This window comes from Pseudophryne corroboree, chromosome 4 (assembly GCF_028390025.1).
Source record: "Pseudophryne corroboree isolate aPseCor3 chromosome 4, aPseCor3.hap2, whole genome shotgun sequence".
In the NCBI taxonomy this organism is placed as follows: Eukaryota; Metazoa; Chordata; class Amphibia; order Anura; family Myobatrachidae; genus Pseudophryne; species Pseudophryne corroboree.
Genome location: NC_086447.1, coordinates 919597965 through 919619364, shown reverse-complemented (window position 1 = coordinate 919619364; position 21400 = coordinate 919597965). Strand labels below are relative to the sequence as shown.

The window sequence follows — 21400 nt, the reverse complement described above, 5'->3', positions numbered from 1 at the left end:
CCCCGCTGGCCGCCGTTTCTTCTCCCCACTGGCCTCCGCTTGTGCTCCCCACTGGCCGCTTCGTTCTGCTCCGAGTCCCACTCTGCAGTGCCCGCCCAGCGCCGCCCCCCGTGACGCCCCCCGTGACGCCCAGCGCATGAGATAGAGGAAATTCCGGTCAGCTGACCATGTGACGTGACCGGGATTTCCTCAGCGGCGCCGCGTCTGCGAGCAGTGCAATGACAAGCGGCCTGTCGGGCCTCTTGTCATTGCACTCTGGTGGGGCACAGCGGGCCAGGCAGGATCGGTCCGCGGGCCGCATGTTGCCCACCCCTATTCTAGAAGGTGCTAGATAAATGAGAAGTAGAGTCTGATTGGTTGCTATGGGCAACTCCCATCTTAGTAAATTTACCCCCATGTGTCACTAGGTACGGGGGAATTATAAGGACGGTGTAACCTTTGGCGCTGGGCTACCGCTGAGTGTGGCCCCAGAGTGTGACTGACCATAGGGGACCGCTGACTCCGATACAGGGCTCTGTACTGTCATAGAACTGCACAGCAGCTTTAGCGCACATTGGTCCTGATTCAGAATGCGGTCCTAATGCCGACGCAGCATCAATCCTTTTCAGTGACGGAACATTCTCAGCAACTGTGTACTCCATCGCAACTGCCATGCAGATGTGAGGAATATCGACTCGGAGAGCCTTCGTGTCTGTGCAGATTAGCTGCGGGAGGCGCAACGTGGTGCCGTGTCTTATGCGTACAAGAACCCAGTAACACGCTGATACACCCTGAAAACTTTCACAACACGCCTGCGTTTTTGCTGACGCTCCCCCTTTACCTCCCCCAAAACGGCCTCTTCCTTTCACTCACCCTGCGACTGATTCCTCACTGCCAGCGGCATCGCAAAGCTACCTTGGTGTCTGCGCACTGCGATCGTGACACATGCGCCGTCTGCCGATAATCGCTCAGTTGCAGCACCATCAAGGTTGCCACCGCATCTGAATCACGCCCATTGCTAAGTGTTCAGTGTTGCACACTAGTACTGGGACAAAGTGTGTAACATAGGGAAAACTGCAGACCCTGGACAAAGCAATGCACTGGGGCCCCAGCCCACCCATTCATGGGAACCGATTAAAAAAATCATACTCCTCCTGCGATCCGTCTCTCCACATGCTCCCAGTGAATGGCTGTCAGCTCTCTGATTGGTGGATAGCTCCAGCCATCCCCCAATCAGCATGCTTACAGCCATTCACTGTCTGGCTGCAGGCTGGAAGGCAGGTAGAGAATGCTGCACTCTGATTGGTGGATAGCTCCAGTCATCCACCAATCAGCATACTGACAGCTATTCACTGTATGGCCGATCTGATTGTGTGACCAACATCCGCTCCTGCTCGGAGGCCCCTAGAATCATGGGGTCCTGGGCAGCTGCCTACTGTGCCTACACGTTAAGATGGCCTTGGCACTGCCTTGTGTAATCTTCACTTAGTTTTTCGACGTTGGCACCAGTGTGATATCTCTTTCACATTTTACACCGAGTAATCCAAGTTCCTTTATTAATTAATAAATGACAAGTGGGCTTTGATTGTAGATCTACCCAATATCTCGGTGAAGACGTTATTAAGCTGTTTCTCTGATACAGAGCTATGGTTTGTCGTTTTCACGAGCAATAAATGAAGTTCACCAATGCTGAGTGATGCCCATTACCCACACAGATATATCATTCCGCGCGTTCAGTGATTTCACGCAGAAAACGTTTTTGACACAAACTTCTTAAGTGCAGTAGAACCCAAGGCCCTCATTCAGACCTGATCGCTCGCTAGCTGTGTTTTGCAGTCCTGCGTTTGCATAGTCCCTGCCCATCGGGGAGTGTATTTTAGCTGTGCAAGTGCATGTACGCATGTGCAGCCAAGCGGTACAAAAAAACTTTGTGCAGTTTCTGAGTTGCCCTGAATTTAGGGGGTCATTCCGAGTTGATCGCTCACTGCCGATTTTCACAGCGCAGCGATCAGGCGAAAAAACTGCATTTCCCCGCAATGCGCACGCGCGACGTACGGGTACAAAGCCCTTTGTGGTTGTGCTCAGTTTCTAGGGAAGTTTTTCATCGCACTGACGGCCGCAAGAAGATTGACAGGAAGGGGGCGTTTCTGGGTGTCAACTGACCGTTTTCAGGGAGTGTTTGCAAAAACACAGGTGTGTCTGAAAAAACGCAGGCGTGGCTGGGCGGTCGCTGGGCGGGTGTATGACGTCAAATCCGGACAGGAATAGGCTGAAGTGATCACAAGCGCTGAGTAGGTCCAGAGCTACTCTGACACTGCACAAAATGTTTTTGCAGAGCTCGGCTGCACAGGCGTTCACACTTCTGTTAAGATAAAATACACTCCCCAGTGGGCGGCGGCATAGCGTTTGCACGGCTGCTAAAACTAGCCAGCAAGCGATCAACTCGGAATGACCCCCTTAGGGCCTAATTCAGAGTGGGATGGGGTGTGTTCAAACTGAAATCTAAGTTGCAGTGTAAAAATAAAGCAGTCAGTATTTACCCTGCACAGAAACAATATAACCTACCCAAATCTAACTCTCTCTGCACGTGTTACATCTGTCCCACCTGCAGTGCATATGATTTTGCCCAACTGCTCACAAATATGCTGCTGCGATCAACTCTGAATTACCCCCTTACTCAGCCGCTGCGATCACATCAGCCTGTCCGGGACCGGAATTGACGTCAGACACCCGCCCTGCAAACGATTGGACACGTCTGCGTTTTTCCAACCACTCCCTGAAAACAGTCGGTTGACACCCACAAACGCCTTCTTCCTGTCAATCTCCTTGCGAACGTCTGTGCGAACGGATTCTTCGTACAATCCATCGCTGGGCAGCAATCTGCTTTGTACCCGTGCAATGCGCCTGCGCATTGCGGTGCATACGCATGCGCAGTTCTGAGCTGATCGCAGCGCTGCAAAAAATGCTAGCGGGCGATCAGGTCTGCATGACCCCCCATATCTGTGGCTCTATATCTGGGCTCTCAGCAAGTGACCGGTCTCCTCTTCCCTTATAATGAGCTGGATCATACATTCTGCAACCTGGGAGCCCGTTCAGGGTCCAGTGGATTCTTGATTGCTGTAATAAATCTTTTATATGGGGTTTTCTGACTTCATCAGGGCAGTCCTGATTTGAAGAGACTGTCCTGGGGTCTCCACTCCCACACCCACTATGATGCAGCCACGCCCCCAGCATGCCAAAGCCACACCCCCATGTCCAAATTCCGGAAACAGTGAGTAATTCTGCACCTTGGTTAAAACCATGGCCCTCATTCCGAGTTGATCGGTCGCAAGGCGAATTTAGCAGAGTTACACACGCTAAGCCGCCGCCTACTGGGAGTGAATCTTAGCTTCTTAAAATTGCGACCGATGTATTCGCAATATTGCGATTACTAACTACTTAGCAGTTTCAGAGTAGCTCCAGACTTACTCTGCCTGTGCGATCAGTTCAGTGCTTGTCGTTCCTGGTTGACGTCACAAACACACCCAGCGTTCGCCCAGGCACTCCCACCGTTTCTCCGGCCACTCCTGCGTTTTTTCCGGAAACGGTAGCGTTTTCAGCCACACGCCCCTGAAACGCCGTGTTTCCGCCCAGTAACACCCATTTCCTGTCAATCACATTACGATCGCCGGAGCGAAGAAAAAGCCGTGAGTAAAAATACTTTCTTCATAGTAAAGTTACTTGGCGCAGTCGCAGTGCGAACATTGCGCATGCGTACTAAGCGGATTTTCACTGCGATGCGATGAAAAATACAGAGCGAACAACTCGGAATGAGGGCCCATGTGCACTGCAGGTGGGGCAGATGTAACACGTGCAGAGAGGGTTAGATTTGGGTGGGCTGTGTCCAAACTCAAATCTTATTTACAGTGTAAGAATGAAGCTGCCCGTCATGTGTGGGCTACATGCAAAAGCTTCCAGTATTTACCCTGCATGCAAAATAATACAGGTATTTACCCCCTTGCAGTGCAGCATTGCTAATCCCGGTTGCATATTGCATGTGTTTTCAGTGTGGTTCCTGCATTTCTCATTATTTTTTTATTGTATTATTACCTTTAATTTATAAGGTGCCACAAGGGTTGTAAGATATTTTCTGCAGATCAGCACATAGGTGTGGATGGGCCCATTGCGTGTAATTTAATGCAGTTATTAAATCGCACTAGACGAGCATTGGTGCGACCAGGTGATTGTCACATGACCGCGCATTGTCGCTCTCTCCTATTGCAGCACGCCCAGCGAGAGCTCAGGGAGGCTCTCCCAGCATTGGAGGAGGCTGTGACTGCCCTGGATTCCCTGGATAAATCTGACATTTCAGAAGTAAAGTAAGTGCAGCAGAAGCCACGAGATAACATTAAAGGGAGGAAAATAGTGCGTGATAAATGGGCGCTGTAACCGATGGTCGCCTGATCTCTGAGTCATAGCCTCCCTCCATGTGGGTGACAGTAGAGCAGGCATGTCCAAACTGCGGCCCTCCAGCTGTTGTTAAACTACATATCCCAGCATGCCCTGACACAGTTTTGTTGTCAGAGAATGCTAAAGCTGTGTCAGGGCATGCTGGGATATGTAGTTTCACAACAGCTGGGGGGCCGCAGTTTGGACATGCCTGCAGTAGAGGAAAGTGGGGGGATTTTATGTGAACGTCCCGGCCGAGAAGAGGATGGATCCTCACCTAAGCCCATAAATTATGTGACTGTGGTTGCCATGGTATTTGCATGACAGTATTATCTGTAGAATTGTGAATAACAGAATCTGATATTCTGTTTTCTAAATCGCTTTATTCATTGGGATAATTTCATTAATCTGCATAAACTAAAAAACAGATCAAAAACAAAACGCTCTTGTGATATCGTAGCCTGCGTCGGGAAATCATTGCAGTATGTGTGACTTATACATGTTGGTAAATGTGGTCAGAAGGTGACCATCGTCCGCCTGTGTGTGCCCAGCAATAACCAGTAATTATTTATGTAGTTATTTATATAGCGTAGACATATTTCGCAGCCAGTGGCGTAAACAGAACAGTGTGGGCCCCATAGCAACATTCTGAAGGGGCCCCTGTCCCAGTGCTTCTAGGGAGACACCTCTCCACAGCAGCTGTTAATGTTATGCCCCATAGTAGTACAACATCATGCAACACAGTGGGGGTCATTCAGCCCTGATCGCTCGCTAGCAGTTTTTTTGCAGCTCTGCGATCAGATAGTCGCCGCCTATAGGGGAGTGTATTTTTGCTGTGCAAGTGTGCGATCGCATGTGCAGCCGAGCGGTACAAAAAAACTTTGTGCAGTTTCTGAGTTGCCCAGAACTCACTCAGCCGCTGCGATCACTTCAGCCTGTCCGGGGCCGGAATTGACATCAGACACCCGCCCTGCAAACGCCTGAACACGCCTGCGTTTTTCCAAACGCTCCTAGAAAACGGTCAGTTGCCACCACAAACGCCCTCTTCCTGTCATTCTCCTTCCGATCCGCTGTGCGAATGGATTCTTCGTAAAACCCATCGCACAGCAACGATCCGCTCTGTACCTGTACAACGCGCCCAACAGGTCTCAATGACCCCCCCCCGTATTCCCAATTCACATAATGACATACAGTGCCCCCAGTTCACATTATAATGGCCTCCCAGCTCATTTTACACCACATTACAATGGGGTCTATTTACTAAGGCTTGGAGAGAGATAAAGCACGAGCCAATCAGCTCCTGTCATTTTTCAAACACAGCCTGTAACAAGGCAGCTAGGAGCTGATTGGCTGGTACTTTATCTCTGCCCCTTTATCTCTCTCCAAGGCTTAGTAAATAGACCCCTAACAGCCTGCAATATGCAGGCATCGGCTAGCGCTGCCTTTTATATGCTCACCACCGATGGCTGCATCTCACAGGATATTACATTTACCCAGGAACTGATATTGAAGAGTTTTAATGTTCACATTATGGGGGTCATTCCGAGTTGATCGCACGCTGCCGATTTTCGCTGCACTGCGATCAGGTCTCTACTGCGCATGCGTATGCATCGCAATGCGCAGGCGCATCATACGGGTACACAGTGGATCGTATCTGAGTGATGGATTTAACGAAGAATCCATACGCACAGCCGATCGCAAGGAGATTGACAGGAAGAGGGTGTTTGTGGGTGTCAACTGACCGTTTTCTGGGAGTGGTTGGGAAAACGCAGGCGTGTCTGGGCGTTTGCAGGGCGGGTGTGTGACGTCAATTCCGGCACCAAAAAGACTGAAGTGATCGCAGCGGCTGAGTAAGTCCAGAGCTACTCAGAAACTGCACAAAATGTTTTTGTAGAGCTCGGCTGCACAGGCGTTCTCACACGTGCAAAGCTAAAATACACTCCCCTGTGGGCGGCGACTATGCGTTTGCACGGCTGCTAAAAACAGCTAGCGAGCGATCAACTCGGAATGAGGGCCTATATATCTTGTGTTTAATCCCTCTTTTAATATTTTTTTTATAAAAAAAGAAAGAATATGTGTGATGATGTCATTAGAGTAACTTTAGCCGGGAACACGTTATATTCCAGAGTGTACACGCACCCCCCCTTCCTGGTGCTAACGGTCATGAACGCAGTATGCGTGCTGCTGCAGAAGACGCCGGACTGGGCCACAGCCAAACTGCTGCTCGGAGATCCGGGATCCCTGAAGCGGCTGGTCAGCCTGGACAAGGACGGTGTACCGGAGAAGGTATCGGCGTAAAGATCTGTATCCTCTCTCTTCTGTATCCCAATATGATGATGAATGACCGTGGCGGTCTCTGGGCCTGAGTCGTTCACAGACATATTGCATCGGCTGGGCAGCACAGCCGATGGTCGATATATCTGGCTGCGTGTACGAGCGGTTCGCCGACCTCCTGTACACTTGCTGCGGAGGGCTGACGTCACAGCTGGGTGGGCAAGTTCAAATGCTTGCCCAACTGGGTGTCCTGACCGACATGTCCAGAGGTCGATTGGTAAGTCAGCCTGACTGCTGGTCTGCCGACGTGTTGGTCAGGTGTGAATACAGTGCAGTACCTCCAGCACACCCACCTCTGAATCAGCTCCTCTGCGTCTCTATTGCTGACATTCTCATTCACTTTCCGGTCTCCATCCTGCCTTTGGCCCTCATTCTGAGTTGATCGCTAGCTGCCGTTGTTCGCTGCGTAGCGATCATTTAAAAAAACTGCAAAACCGCGCATGCGTATGCACCACAATGCGCACGCGTGGCGTGCTTATACAAAGAGCATCGTGGATTTGCACAGGTTCTAGCGACGCTTTCAGTCGCACTGGCGGTCGCAAGGAGATTGACAGGAAGAGGGAGTTTCTGGGTGGCAACTGACCGTTTTCAGGGAGTGTTTGGGAAAACGCAGGCGTGGCCGGGCGTTTGCTGGGCGGGTGTCTGATGTCATTACCGTGTCACTTGATGCCGCTCGGCTGCACAGGCGTTCGCACTCCTGCAAAGCGAAAATACACTCTCCGTGGGCGGCGACTATGCGTTTGCACATCTGCTAAAAACTGCTAGCGAGCGATCAACTCGGAATGAGGGCCTCAGTTATGTGTCTGAGATATGAATGTTGGCTGACTCCGTTCTTTGGGGGTCATTCCGACCCGATCGCTCGCTGCAATTGTTCACAGCGCAGCGATCAGGTCAGAACTGCGCACGCGCCGGCAATCCTAGCGATCACCTCTGCCTGGCCACCGTTTTGGGGGCGTGGTCCGGCCAACGCAGGCGTGTCCAGACCATGCTGGAGGCGGGCCGCAGCAGCTGCGTGACGTCAGGAGCTGAGCTGGCCGGGAGTTACTCAACAAGTACAAAAGCATCGCCGCTGTGCGATGCTTTTGTATTTGTGCGGGGGAGGGGCGGACTGACATGCGGGCGGACTAGCCCTGTGCTGGGCGTCCCCCCGCATGTCAGGGAACATGATCGTAGCCGTGCTAAATTTAGCACAACTCGGCACAAACCACTTTTTTGTTGCTATAAACATATTTTGGCCTCTAATATTTTTATCATTAGATATCTGGGGCGTAAGGTATTCCTGGTCTCTGATTGCTGTAATAGATGCCATTTTGTTATTGTCCAGGCTTTTCATTGCGCTCAGCGACACCATTATTCCCATTTGCGTTGTGTGTCCGGTAAATCCCTTTGTGCGCCAATCCTTTCAGCCGCCCCTGATGTACTGATGTGATTTATGTTCTGACCTATGCTTTGTTGTATGTCCGCAGGTCTTTCAGAAATTAAAAAAGTATTCCAGCATTCCAGACTTTACCCCGCAGAAAGTGGGCGCAGTGTCCACGGCCTGTCGCTCGCTGTGCCAGTGGGTAGTGGCTCTAGAGCACTACCACGAGGTACACAAGGTGTGTAATATATCATATATACAGTATCTGGAGTGTAAGCACAGTCTGCTGACTGCCTAGTGACTGTTACTGACGTGATATCTATGACGCCAATGGTATTTTACTCCTGGTGCCGGAGTGCCTCACAGGGTGCCGGAGTGCCTCACAGGGTGCCGGAGTGCCTCACAGGGTGCCGGAGTGTCTCACAGGGTGCAGGTGTTAGTAACTGATGAATGGGATTCCGATTGTTGGATGCGGGAGAAAGCAGGGAGGTCACGGTCAGCACAAAGGTTTTTACACAGTAGATAGTAGTGCCAGAACAGAACAACAGACAAGGGGAATCCAGGAGACGTGGTCAGTGGGCAGGAGCACAGGTCGTGCACAGTAGACAGTAGTGTCAGAGCAGAACAGTAGATAAAGGGAATCTAGGAGACGTGGTCAGTGGGCAGAAGCATAGGTTGGTGCACAGTAGACAGTAGTGCCAGAGCAGAACAGCAGACAAGGGGAATCCAGGAGACATGGTTAGTGGGCAGGAGCACAGGTCGGTGCACAGTAGACAGTAGTGCCAGAGCAGAGCAGCAGACAAGGGGAATCCAGGAGACATGGTCAGTGGGCAGGAGCACAGGTCGGTGCACAGTAGACAGTAGTGCCAGTGCAGAACAGCAGACAAGGGGAATCTAGGAGACGTGGTCAGTGGGCAGAAGCACAGATTGGTGCACACTAATGAAGATGCCAAGGAAGAATGGCCGGATAGTAAAATCCAGAAGACATGGTCAATGGGCAAGATTCAGGTCTTTTTCCATATGTAGAGCAGCAAACGGGGAGAAATCCAAGGAACATAGTCAAGGCAGAATTGATGGATTAATAAGGGGAGTCCAGAACATGGCCACAAGTAGTGCAGGGGCAGGTTAATATCGGGCAAGGCGATACAAGACCGGAGCTGCACTCATGCGCTGGGGAATCAGAGATTTAGTTCTTGGGTGACGATTCCGATCACACTGGTGGCAATGGTGGTGAACTGCTGTGATCCGTACTGGCAGGTAAGCCTCCGAAACTAGGCCACTGGGTATGAGCAGCTCCACCATGGAGAGACTTTGTAGGCATAACAGCCCACGTCGCCACCATGCCTGGATAATTACCTTTTGTGACAGTGTGTGCAAGGATAAGCCACAGGACTACACAACTAATTCTGTGTAAGGAAATGACTAGCTACAGAGACACGATACCGGGGGGCTGGTCCCATCTGCAGGTATACTCCTTCCCCTGGTCCATCTGCAGGTTTACTCCTTCCCCTGGTCCCATCTGCAGGTATACTCCTTCCCCTGGTCCCATCTGCAGGTATACTCCTTCCCCTGGTCCATCTGCAGGTTTACTCCTTCCCCTGGTCCCATCTGCAGGTATACTCCTTCCCTTGGTCCCATCTGCAGGTATACTCCTTCCCCTGGTCCCATCTGCCGGTATACTCCTTCCCCTGGTCCATCTGCAGGTATTCTTGTTCCCCTGGTCCCATCTGCAGGTATACTCCTTCCCCTGGTCCATCTGCAGGTTTACTCCTTCCCCTGGTCCCATCTGCAGGTATACTCCTTCCCCTGGTCCTATCTGCAGGTATACTCCTTCCCCTGGTCCTATCTGCAGGTATACTCCTTCCCCTTGTCCTATCTGCAGGTATACTCCTTCCCCTTGTCCTATCTGCAGGTATACTCCTTCCCCTGGTCCATCTGCAGGTTTACTCCTTCCCCTGGTCCCATCTGCAGGTTTACTCCTTCCCCTGGTCCCATCTGCAGGTATACTCCTTCCCCTGGTCCATCTGCAGGTTTACTCCTTCCCCTGGTCCCATCTGCAGGTATACTCCTTCCCCTGGTCACATCTGCAGGTATACTCCTTCCCCTGGTCCATCTGCAGGTATACTCCTTCCCCTGTACCCATCTGCAGGTATACTCCTTCCCCTGTACCCATCTGCAGGTATACTCCTTCCCCTTATCCCATCTGCAGGTATACTCCTTCCCCTGTTCCCATCTGCAGGTATACTCCTTCCCCTTATCCCATCTGCAGGTATACTCCTTCCCCTGTTCCCATCTGCAGGTATACTCCTTCCCCTGGTCCCATCTGCCGGTATACTCCTTCCCCTGGTCCTATCTTCAGGTATACTCCTTCCCCTGGTCCATCTGCAGGTTTACTCCTTCCCCAGGTCCATCTGCAGGTATACTCCTTCCCCTGGTCCATCTGCAGGTTTACTCCTTTCCCAGGTCCATCTGCAGGTATACTCCTTCCCCTGGTCCATCTGCAGGTATACTCCTTCCCCTGGTCCCATCTGCCGGTATACTCCTTCCCCTGGTCCTATCTGCAGGTATACTCCTTCCCCTGGTCCATCTGCAGGTTTACTCCTTCCCCTGGTCCCATCTGCAGGTATACTCCTTCCCCTGTTCCCATCTGCAGGTATACTCCTTCCCCTGGTCCATCTGCAGGTATACTCCTTCCACAGGTCCATCTGCAGGTATATCCTTCCCCTGGTCCATCTGCAGGTATACTCCTTCCCCTTATCCCATCTGCACGTATACTCCTTCCCCTGTTCCCATCTGCAGGTATACTCCTTCCCCTGGTCCCATCTGCAGGTATACTCCTTCCCCTGGTCCCATCTGCAGGTATTCTTGTTCCCCTGGTCCCATCTGCAGGTATACTCCTTCCCCTGGTCCCATCTGCAGGTTTACTTCTTCCCCTGGTCCCATCTGCAGGTATACTTCTTCCCCTGGTCCCATCTGCAGGTATACTTCTTCCCCTGGTCCCATCTGCAGGTATACTCCTTCCCCTGGTCCCATCTGCAGGTATACTCCTTCCCCTGGTCCATCTGCAGGTATTCTTGTTCCCCTGGTCCCATCTGCAGGTATACTCCTTCCCCTGGTCCCATCTGCAGGTATACTCCTTCCCCTGGTCCCATCTGCAGGTATACTCCTTCCCCTGGTCCCATCTGCAGGTATACTCCTTTCCCTGGTCCCATCTGCAGGTATACTCCTTCCCCTTGTCCCATCTGCAGATAGTGTACTCCTCAGGGATGCGCCCGACCCATGCCATCAGCTGCTGCAAGATGTTACACCACCAGAAGGGTATATTGATATGCATAATATAATGGTCTGATATCTCTGCCGTGAAAGGCAAAACGATCTTGTGTTATTGTAACGCAAAATGGGCCTTATTCAGGTTTGTTAGCAGTTGGGAAAAAACCATGTGCACTGCAGGGGGGGCAGATGTAACATGTGCAGAGAGAGTTAGATTTGGGTGTGGTGTGTACAAACTGGAATCTAAATTGCAGTGTAAGAATAAAGCAGCCAGTATACACCCTGCACAGAAACAAAATAACCCACCCAAATTGAACTCTCTCTGCACATGTTACATCTGCCCCCCCCCCCCCCATCTCAGTGCAACATGGTTTTTCCCAATTGCTAACTTTTTGGGTTTGCCAACAAACCTGACTAACCCCCAATATACACTATATGTGCTCATTTCTCCCAGCGACAAACTCACTGACTATATTTCCACTAGACGGTGATCCCAAAAAAGCGTCGGGTGGCCGAGGCCCAAGAAGCCTTGAGGCTGGCACAGGAAAGGCTGAGACGGAAACAGGCCAGCTTATCTCTGGTAAGACGGGTCAGACCTTTGTCCCTTAAGGCTGTATGTACATAAGTATCGTCGCTGCACTGGCTGGTGAGGGCAGAGGCAGACTGTTTCACCCTGGTACTCATCAGTCCAGGACGGGTTTTCTGACCAACATATAAGTCGCTGCATCCCTGAAATACCGCTGAGACCTTATAGCTGAGGTAACAGAAACCCCTCACACAGTATCTACACTGGCTTCTGCTGACTGCTGGGCAGTATAGGCTTCATGCTGTGTCATCTGCAGTCGCTGGTTGGAGCGAGCGGTGGGATTACCGCGTCTATGATCAGGTTTAAATACAACCCAACAATTTGTGTCCGAGCCAATGGGAACCCGACATTGGGGGTCATTCCGAGTTGTTCGCTCGTTGCCGATTTTCGCTATGCTGCGATTTGTTGCTAATTGCGCATGCGCATGGTACGCAGGGCGCATGCGCTTAGTTATTTAACTAAAAACTTAGCAGATTTGCTGTGGATCCTGCTGCGCTTTTCAGTCGTTCTGCTGATCGGTGAATGATTGACAGGAAAGGGGCGTTTCTGGGTGGTAACTCAGCGTTTTCCGGGAGTGTGCTAAAAAACGCAGGCGTGTCAGGGAAAAACGCGGGAGTGTCTGGAGAAATGGGGGAGTGGCTGGCCGAACGCTGGGTGTGTTTGTGACGTCAAACCAGGAACTAAACGGACTGAGCTGATCGCAATCTGTGAGTAGGTCTGGAGCTACTAAGAAACTGCAAGGAATTATTTAGTAGCAATTCTGCTAATCTTTCGTTCGCAATTCTGCTAAGCTAAGATACACTCCCAGAGGGCGGCGACTTAGCGTGTGCAATGCTGCTAAAAGCAGCTAGCGAGCGAACAACTCGGAATGAGGGCCATTGGGGGTCATTCCGAGTTGTTCGCTCGCAAGCTGCTTTTAGCAGCTTTGCACACGCTAAGCCGCCGCCTACTGGGAGTGAATCTTAGCTTATCAAAATTGCGAACGAAAGATTCGCATTATTGCGAAAAGACTTCTCTGTGCAGTTTCTGAGTAGCTCGAGACTTACTCTGCCAGTGCGATCAGTTCAGTGCTTGTCGTTCCTGGTTTGACGTCACAAACACACCCAGCGTTCGCCCAGACACTCCTCCGTTTCTCCAGCCACTCCCGCGTTTTTCCCACTTCCTGTCAATCACATTACGATCACCAGAACAAAGAAAAAACCTCTTAATGCCGTGAGTAAAATACCTAACTGCATAGCAAATTTACTTGGCGCAGTCGCACTGCGGACATTGCGCATGCGCATTAGCGACTAATCGCTCCGTTGCGAGAAAAAAATAACGAGCGAACAACTCGGAATGACCCCCATTGTCTGAATCCATAGGATCATCAGATCTCACTGTGGTAGAATTCAAACCTCGTTAGTGATGACGTGATCGTACAATGGTGGAAATTTACTAAAGGTCAAAGGGCCAAAACACACGTTTATTAATATACAAAAAATATTCTAAAAAATCACCTGTTAGGGATTGTGTTTCAGCCATTGAAACCCAACATCGATTGAGGTAAATTTTAAGTGATTTTCATCAAATTTAAATTGATTAAAATCGACCTTTAGTAAATTTCCCCCCCCAGGAGTGTTCCTGCAAAATACGGCTCATAGCATTGCTCTAAACCAGTGGTTCCAAACTCGGTCCTCAAGGACCCCTAAGAGGTCATGTTTTCCAGGTCACCTGGCAGGTGCACTCTGCATGTTCAGCTTTCACATTTTAAAAATCCACAGGTGACCTGGAAAACATGAACCGTGTGGGGTCCTGAGGTCGAGTTTGGGAGTCACTGATCTAATCGAATCCAGCGATTGGGAAGACTCTGCACTCTCGGGCTGTCATGGGGGGCAGGACCCCCGCACTGGCAGTATATGGGGCAGATTGCTGCCTCCTGTTTATAAATTTGATATAAATATACTCACGGATCTGCCTTAATCTGTGGGATGAGCTAAAGACTTCTCTATTTAAAAGTAAATCTTCTCCATCCTACCCATCTACTTACATTTCACACTCCCATAGTGGTATAATATTTTCTCCTTCAGGGTCCATAAGGTTCCACAGGGATTACACTGGTCAAACCCTGCTCGCCAGCCAGCTAATCACTATTATAGCATTGCAGTTCTGGAACCCTGAGTTCAGTTCCAATCATGTGAGTTGTCTGCAAGGAGTTTATTAGATTGAAAAAAAGGTTTATGGAGGGAACCGCACAGATTGAAAACAAATATTATAAGCAAAAAATAGTAATTGTCTGAAAAAAAATGAGTACTATTAATGAATTAACTTCATAGTGAGGTAACCAAACACCTTAGGACTTTTCTTTGCCTATATGGTGTGTATATATGTTAACCCTCAGTGGTGCTCCCCAGAGTCAAAAATTGGTATCAAATTAATACAAAAGAAGCAAGAAAAACAGTTGACTCCTGTTGGGGAGCACTCAATTTCAGACATAAAGAAATCTAGTATAGATATCTGTTAAGATCATACATTTTATTGATTAAGTTTAATAATAGAGAGTTCTAATTATACCAATAAGTGCGAATTTATAAAAAGTATATTAAACATTATATATAGCCTTGGCTGTGATATCTGGGTAGCCGGGTTCCTGGTGTTATAATAAATAATTATGAGGTATGATAAATAAAGTAGTATCTCTGTGTTACAGAAAAAACTTATTTATGACCATCATTTAATCTGCAAAATCGACTTTAAAGAAAAGTTTTTGCAGAGGATTGAATCATAGGTCATATATCCAATTTTCGGTACACTAAATTTGTGCACTGCTTGCAATTTAGTATGCGAGTGGATCCAGTGAGTAGCGATAAATTGCAGTACCTGGGTGTTCCAAGGTGGTCTCCCATCCGAGTACTGGCCCGGCCCTCCACTTCTTGGCTTCCAAGATCAGATGCGATTGGGCATCTCCAGTGGGGGTATGACCGCAAATAGCTGCGCTTAGACCTTTCGCCCGAGTAGAATTTAAGCAGTAACTGCTTCCGAAATGTTCCGTGCAGTGATCACAAACCAAATTTTCTCATATGTGTATTTATAAACACAGGTAAGAGTGCAGGAAATAATAATGAATTACCTGCTTAAGAAATAACACAGTGAGGTGATTTGTTGTCACAGATACTATGACCACAAAACTACCACATTAATCTGATAAATCATATATGCCAGGAATTGTAACTGTTATTCAAATATAACAGTTCCCATTTCAAAGGATTAATTGCACCTAAGTCCACATTACAAGGGCTCTAAGCATGAATGAATCAAACACTGTGTAGCCCATATACCAGTTAGGGCCCAGAGAACTGTTCAGACTGTAACGAGCAAAGTTTAGTATATCACTCAATATAACTGAAAATAGTCCAGATACAGTTTCAGATTTTGTGCTCAGTATGATGATACATGTATCATTTAGGACAATTACACCGCACACTGTGGTTTTAAGCTGAAACAGTTACAAGTTCTGAGCTCTGTATATTGATACATATGTCATTTGAAACAAATTCCATGTAACAATTAAAGTGACAAAAAAGAATTCACTGATTAGTTTTACTGATAGTATTGCGGACTATTATTTGGTGCTCAAAATAATTTCCTATTACAGAACGCTCTAGGAAGCTAATCTATGATCACTCTTAACTTCCTCTAATGGTTATGCAAAAATAAAGCCAGCATTTAAACGTGAACAGCAGATTGTGCATAAGCACAAATGAAAATTAGCATGCTCAAGCAGACATATGCAGATATAGCACTCTAAATTAGAGACTAAGGTATCTGTTATAAATAAGCACAAATGAAAGTTAGCATGCTCAAACAGACATATGCAGATATAGCACTCTAAATTAGAGACTAAGGTATCTGTGATAAAAAGTTAAATCTATAAACAACCGTTACTACCTGTGTGACTCGTATTATATGAGTGACAGCTCCAAGCGGAAAATAGTCACACTAACGCTGATGATAACAAAATATATAAAGGTTAGTTGTAATGGGTATTTCACATACGATACCAAAAATCCTGCTGTCTGCTAATCATGGCCAGACCGTGCTGCTGCTCTCAGCGGGATAGCGCTCGTGGTGCATGAAGAGTGCACCAGCGCTACCTCCGTGCTGGGATTGGCGGTGTTCTGGCCATGGCGCCCAGGCTGTATTGGTGTAGTTGTCCAGAGAGGAGCTCCGGAGCTGTAGAGTGTGAGAATGCTCCCGGCGTCCAGGGTCCCGGTAACCTCTGGAATCGAACAGCTAACTCCGGTCACGTGATGCGCATCACGCGATCGGACAACCCTGACGTACGTTTCGCAATGATGGCTTGATCACAGGGTGATGTTGGGATCTGATCCCTGGTTAGTTTATATGCAAGAAATGAACTTAATTAATTGTTGATTGATAATAAACTAGAAGTGAGCCGTAGTTTACGTTCCCCTGAAATAAATTGTACTGAAAAGTAAGTTATAACAATCCTAAATTGGGAGGTTTTTAAATATTAGTATATAACACATTAGATGTTTGAGAAATATAAATGTAAATTGTGATGATCAATTAGAAGGATAAATTAGAAGAATAAATGGATAAAGGAAAAAGAGTGGTGGAGAATGGGTGGTAAAATAATTAATTAATTATATATAGGTTAATAGGATATCCACAATTGGATATCCACAATTGTTATACTAAAGAGACACCATGATAATGGAATAGTGATCAATTAGAATGACAAATTATAACCCTAGATATGGAATATAAATATACAGCATGGTGAAATGAGGAAAATTGTGAGATAAAATTAATGTAATATATAACAGTCATATAATAAATGTGTGCTGGTGAAATTATATCTTTAGTGAATTACACAGGAGTAGAATGAAAAAAAGTGGAAAAAAAATTGAAAAAATGAAAAAAATGGAAAAAAAATAATAATAAAAAAGAGGAAGAGAGACGAAGGGAAAAAAGGAAAGAAGGGATGAAAGATAAGGGAGGGTTATTTAGATAAAGTGAGAGAAAGGAAAGAAAGAGTGCTGTGGATAGAGAGAATACTACCTGATTAAATATTGAGTAAAGTTATAATGGAAAGTGAATACAAAGAGTGATAATGTAAGAGGGCATAGAAATAAAATAGAATAAAAATAAGAGCCCATAGTAAAAATTCTCAAATGGGAAGTGATTATGATAAGTGCCAATGTACTGAACCAGTATGGCCCACCAGGAATGTGTAGGGATGAATGGATTGAAAAATATTATTCCATATTATTATAGTTGACGGGTTATTGTGCAGATTTTTTGTTTAATTCAAGAAGACCCCAAAATTCATGTTCTCATTCAATCCCTGAGGGTAAGTAGTGCCCAGGTTAAAGATCCATTCACACTCCTTCTTCAGTAAACTGTCAGTTATATTGCCGCCACGGATTCCCAGTTTGATTTTTTGTAGCCCAAAAGCTCTCATGTCCTCCCATCTACTATTGTGATGAATATAGAAATGCTGTGCTACTGAAGTGAGTTGTTTCATTTTCGCCTTATCAGTGGCTGCGTTGCGTATGGATCCCACATGTTCGAGAATACGTTGTTTAAGTGGTCTAGTTGTCATCCCCACGTATCTCTTATTGCATGTACATCTAATGCAGTAAATGACTCCTTCTGTTGAACAATTGATATAATCTGTAATCTTGTGTTTGCGTCCAAACTTGTTCTCTACCTCATTAGTAGTTTCCATGTGTCTGCAAGCTTTACATCTCCCGCATGGATAAGTTCCTGTTACTGATGGTACTTTTTTAGGTAATCTTTGACAATGACTTTGTACTAGGCAGTCTTTAAGATTTCTGGATCGACGCCAGCTCATCGATACCCGAGGGCCTAATTTCTCGGATAGAGTGGGATCAGTATGTAAAATATGCCAGTGTTTTTGTATAGAACTGGTAACTTTCTTCCATTCCTGGCAGAAATTGCCCACAAATCTAATGGGGTTGTTGGTTTTCTTGTCCCGTGCTTTCTTGAAAATAATGTCATGTCTGGTTGTATCTTTGGCAGTTCTTATAGCTTTTTTGATAGAGGTATTGCTGTACCCTCTCTCTCGCAATCTCTGAGCTAGCTCGTCACTCTGTATCTTAAATTGTCCTTCATCCGAGCAATTTCTCCGGAGGCGTAAGTATTCCCCTTTCGGTATGTTTTCGATGGTTGGGGGAAAATGGGAACTTGTTTGGTGCAAAAGTGTATTTGTTGCCGTGGTTTTCCGATATAGATTGGTGGCTATCATCCCATCCTGGTCTTTATATATCTTCAGGTCCGGGAAGGGCAGTTCAAGCTGGCTAATGTTGTGGGTGAGGCGAATATTAAGTTTATTGTTATTCAGATGTTGGATAAACTCATGTTGCTGATGCAATTCGCCTTCCCAGATCATGAAGATGTCGTCTATGTATCTGGCCCACATGATGACACTAGATGGCTATATATAACGTTTAATATACTTTTTATAAATTCGCACTTATTGGTATAATTAGAACTCTCTATTATTAAACTTAATCAATAAAATTTATGATCTTAACAGATATCTATACTAGATTTCTTTATGTCTGAAATTGAGTGCTCCCCAACAGGAGTCAACTGTTTTTCTTGCTTCTTTTGTATTAATTTGATAAGAGTTTATTAGATTTCAGGGTCCACTGGGGAAGCGACTAGTGTAGTGCGCTGCACAATATGTCAGCGTTATATATAATAGAATAATTCATTAGTAAATATACTGTGCATGTAACATAACACTATTGATTTTGAAGGGATTTCTGTTGCATTTTGTATTGTATGACTGTGTTTAGGTTGAGGAGCATCAGGAGCGGCTTCAGAAGGAACACAGTGACCGCGTCGCGGAGAAAGCTCATCTGGCAGACCGGAAACGGCTCACCACCCAACGCCTGGCCAGAGCCTCCTTGCTGATCACCGCTCTGGACGAGGAGAAGGTACCTTAGATAACTGTCCATGATAAGATAGAGCCAGATACTTATGACGGAATTGCTCCCCCCACCCTCACACTGTACCCCTGGCGTCACGCAGGTGCGATGGAAGGAGTCAGTGGATAGGCTAGACCTGCGATTGGAAGGAATTATCGGGGACATCCTTGTGTCAGCGGCTTTCATTGTGTATTGCGGCGTGTTTACATCTGAGTATCGGGCACAACTGGTGGAGCAGTGGCTGGAATTCTGCAACACATATAAGATCCCAGTGTCAGAAGACTATTCGCTCATACGAGCAATGGCTGCAAAAAACGAGGTAAAGTACCCTCCATGCCCCGATCGTTCCCTTACAGAGGTCACAGAAAACTAGACCATACCAGCAGTGAGCCATTGTTTTTGCTCCGTCCCATAATCCCTTGTGTCCTAATATTACACCCAGCAAAGTGGCGCCAATCTGGTGCCTAATATACAATCCTGGGCCGTATACCATAGCCAGTATGCACAGCTGAGCCTTGTATGTCTCTAATCAATGCACCAGGTCCGGCAGTGGCAGAACGAAGGGTTACCTCCTGATCCCTACTCCACGGAAAATGCTATACTGGTTAAGAACGGTCAGCGCTGGCCTCTGCTGGTGGATCCTCACGGTCAGGCACACAAGTGGATTTGCCAGATGGAGGGTGAGAGACTGTGGCAGGCTAACGCCTCTGACCCCAACTACATGAAGACCCTGGAAACTGCTATACGTCTCGGGGAGCCCATCCTCCTACAGGTACTACCCATCTGGCGGTGCTTTGTCTTTACACTACTTACTGTTCTAATCACTGATGGTCATTGTCACCTTTCTCTCCAAGGACGTGTCAGAAGACTTGGACCCAAGTTTGAAGCCTATTTTAGGAAAAGAAATCCGACGTAGAGCCGGACAAGACTTTATACAGTTGGGGGATTCTGAAATCGAGTACAACCAGAATTTCCGGTACGTGTATGTCCAGTAATCCGTACTTTGCGGCATTCTTTAGTTTCACCATGGTGACTCCTAACGTCCTTCTAATACGCAATAAGGGGTTTTATCACTTTCCTGATTGGGCTGCACAGTGTCCCAAATACCAAAGTGGTTATAGGGGAGACTTATCAAGCCTTCTAAAGAGGCTGGTGGAGGCCGTTACTAGGAATGTGCAAGCGGGGCCACTATGCAGTGACCGGGGTGCGGCAGCGCGTGCCACCACACAGCACCTGTATTTGGCTATGCTAAGGATTGTCCGGCAAGTGCTCTTCTTCCTGGTGCCGACGGCCCCACCCTCTCAGCATGATGTCGCATGTTTCGGAGGTGGCCCTGTTTTGGTGCTGGGTGGAGCTGTTGCCTACAGCAACCAATCAGATTCTAACTATCATTTTATAGAATCCACTTGACGTCTTTAAAAGGCTTCATAAATGTCACTTTTCTGTAACTATAACCATAAATAATCCACCACCCAGAACCGTATAGTTCCCCTTTTCCTGCTGTCATTGCTTGGACCTTACTTACAGTGTAGGGGGAGTAGTCTAGCGGTAAATGTGCCACCACGGTGGTCTCCGTAATCCCGGCACTACATGTCACATGCTGCTGGTCACACAGCTGTGCGGTTTGCAATAAGGATGTTTTCAGAGTTAACATCCGGTTTTGTTTTTTTCAAAAGCATTTATTGAACGCACCAAAAGAAGTATAGCAATGCTGCTACAATAAACGGGAGATCACATCTGTTTGATAGAACTTGACATTTATATGAATAAATGAAAACGTAGAGAGTTTGTGGAACCATTGTGGCATATTGGGCCTAATTCAGACCTGATCGCAGCTGCAAATTTGTTAGCTAATGGGCAAAACCATGGGCACTGCAGGGGGGGCAGATATAACATGTGCAGAGAGAGTTAGATCTGGGTGGGTTATATTGTTTCTGTGCAGGGTAAATACTGGCTGCTTTATTTCTACACTGCAATTTAGATTTCCGTTTGAACACACCCCACCCAAATCTAACTCTCTCTGCACATGTTACATCTGCCCCCCCTGCAGTGCACATGGTTTTGCCCATTAGCTAACAAATTTGCTGCTGCGATCAGATCTGAATTAGGCCCATTACACGAATATTCTCTTCTTTCAGGCTGTACATGTCCACCCAGGCCCCCAGCCCTCATTTCCTCCCAGCCGTCTGTATTATGGTGACATTGATCAACTTCACCGTGACCTATAAAGGGCTGGCGGACCAGCTCCTGTCTAGCGTCGTCAGCATTGAGCAGCCCCAGCTGGAGATGCAGAGGTGTCATATACTGGAGAGCATCACCGCGGACCTGCGTACACTGCGCAAGCTGGAGGAGCGTTCACTCACTCTGCTGCAGAAAACGGAAGGTAGGCGCAGGTGTCAGTCAGCTGATCCCGTAATCCCAGGGAGGAGTGTGTGTGGGGGTGGGGGGGTCGGTCAGGGGGGGGGGGGGGTCTCCCATCTATAC

The 21400-nt window shown here is 47.5% G+C and overlaps 1 protein-coding gene and 1 pseudogene across 7 annotated transcripts in view; one reads left to right on the top strand and one right to left on the bottom strand.

Annotated features, from left to right (window-relative positions):
* DNAH14 (dynein axonemal heavy chain 14) overlaps positions 1-21400 on the top strand; it is a 427754-nt gene that overhangs the window by 335560 nt on the left and 70794 nt on the right. For all 7 annotated transcript variants that reach the window (XM_063919003.1, XM_063919002.1, XM_063918999.1 and 4 more), the window contains exons 61-69: positions 4243-4337; positions 6534-6693; positions 8208-8339; positions 11856-11951; positions 18785-18925; positions 19020-19235; positions 19458-19688; positions 19771-19892; positions 21055-21299. In XM_063919003.1, the coding sequence (XP_063775073.1) occupies positions 4243-4337; positions 6534-6693; positions 8208-8339; positions 11856-11951; positions 18785-18925; positions 19020-19235; positions 19458-19688; positions 19771-19892; positions 21055-21299 (1438 nt within the window). The remainder of the gene's footprint in view (positions 1-4242; positions 4338-6533; positions 6694-8207; positions 8340-11855; positions 11952-18784; positions 18926-19019; positions 19236-19457; positions 19689-19770; positions 19893-21054; positions 21300-21400) is intronic.
* Positions 14802-14922, bottom strand: LOC134912355 (5S ribosomal RNA; annotated as a pseudogene).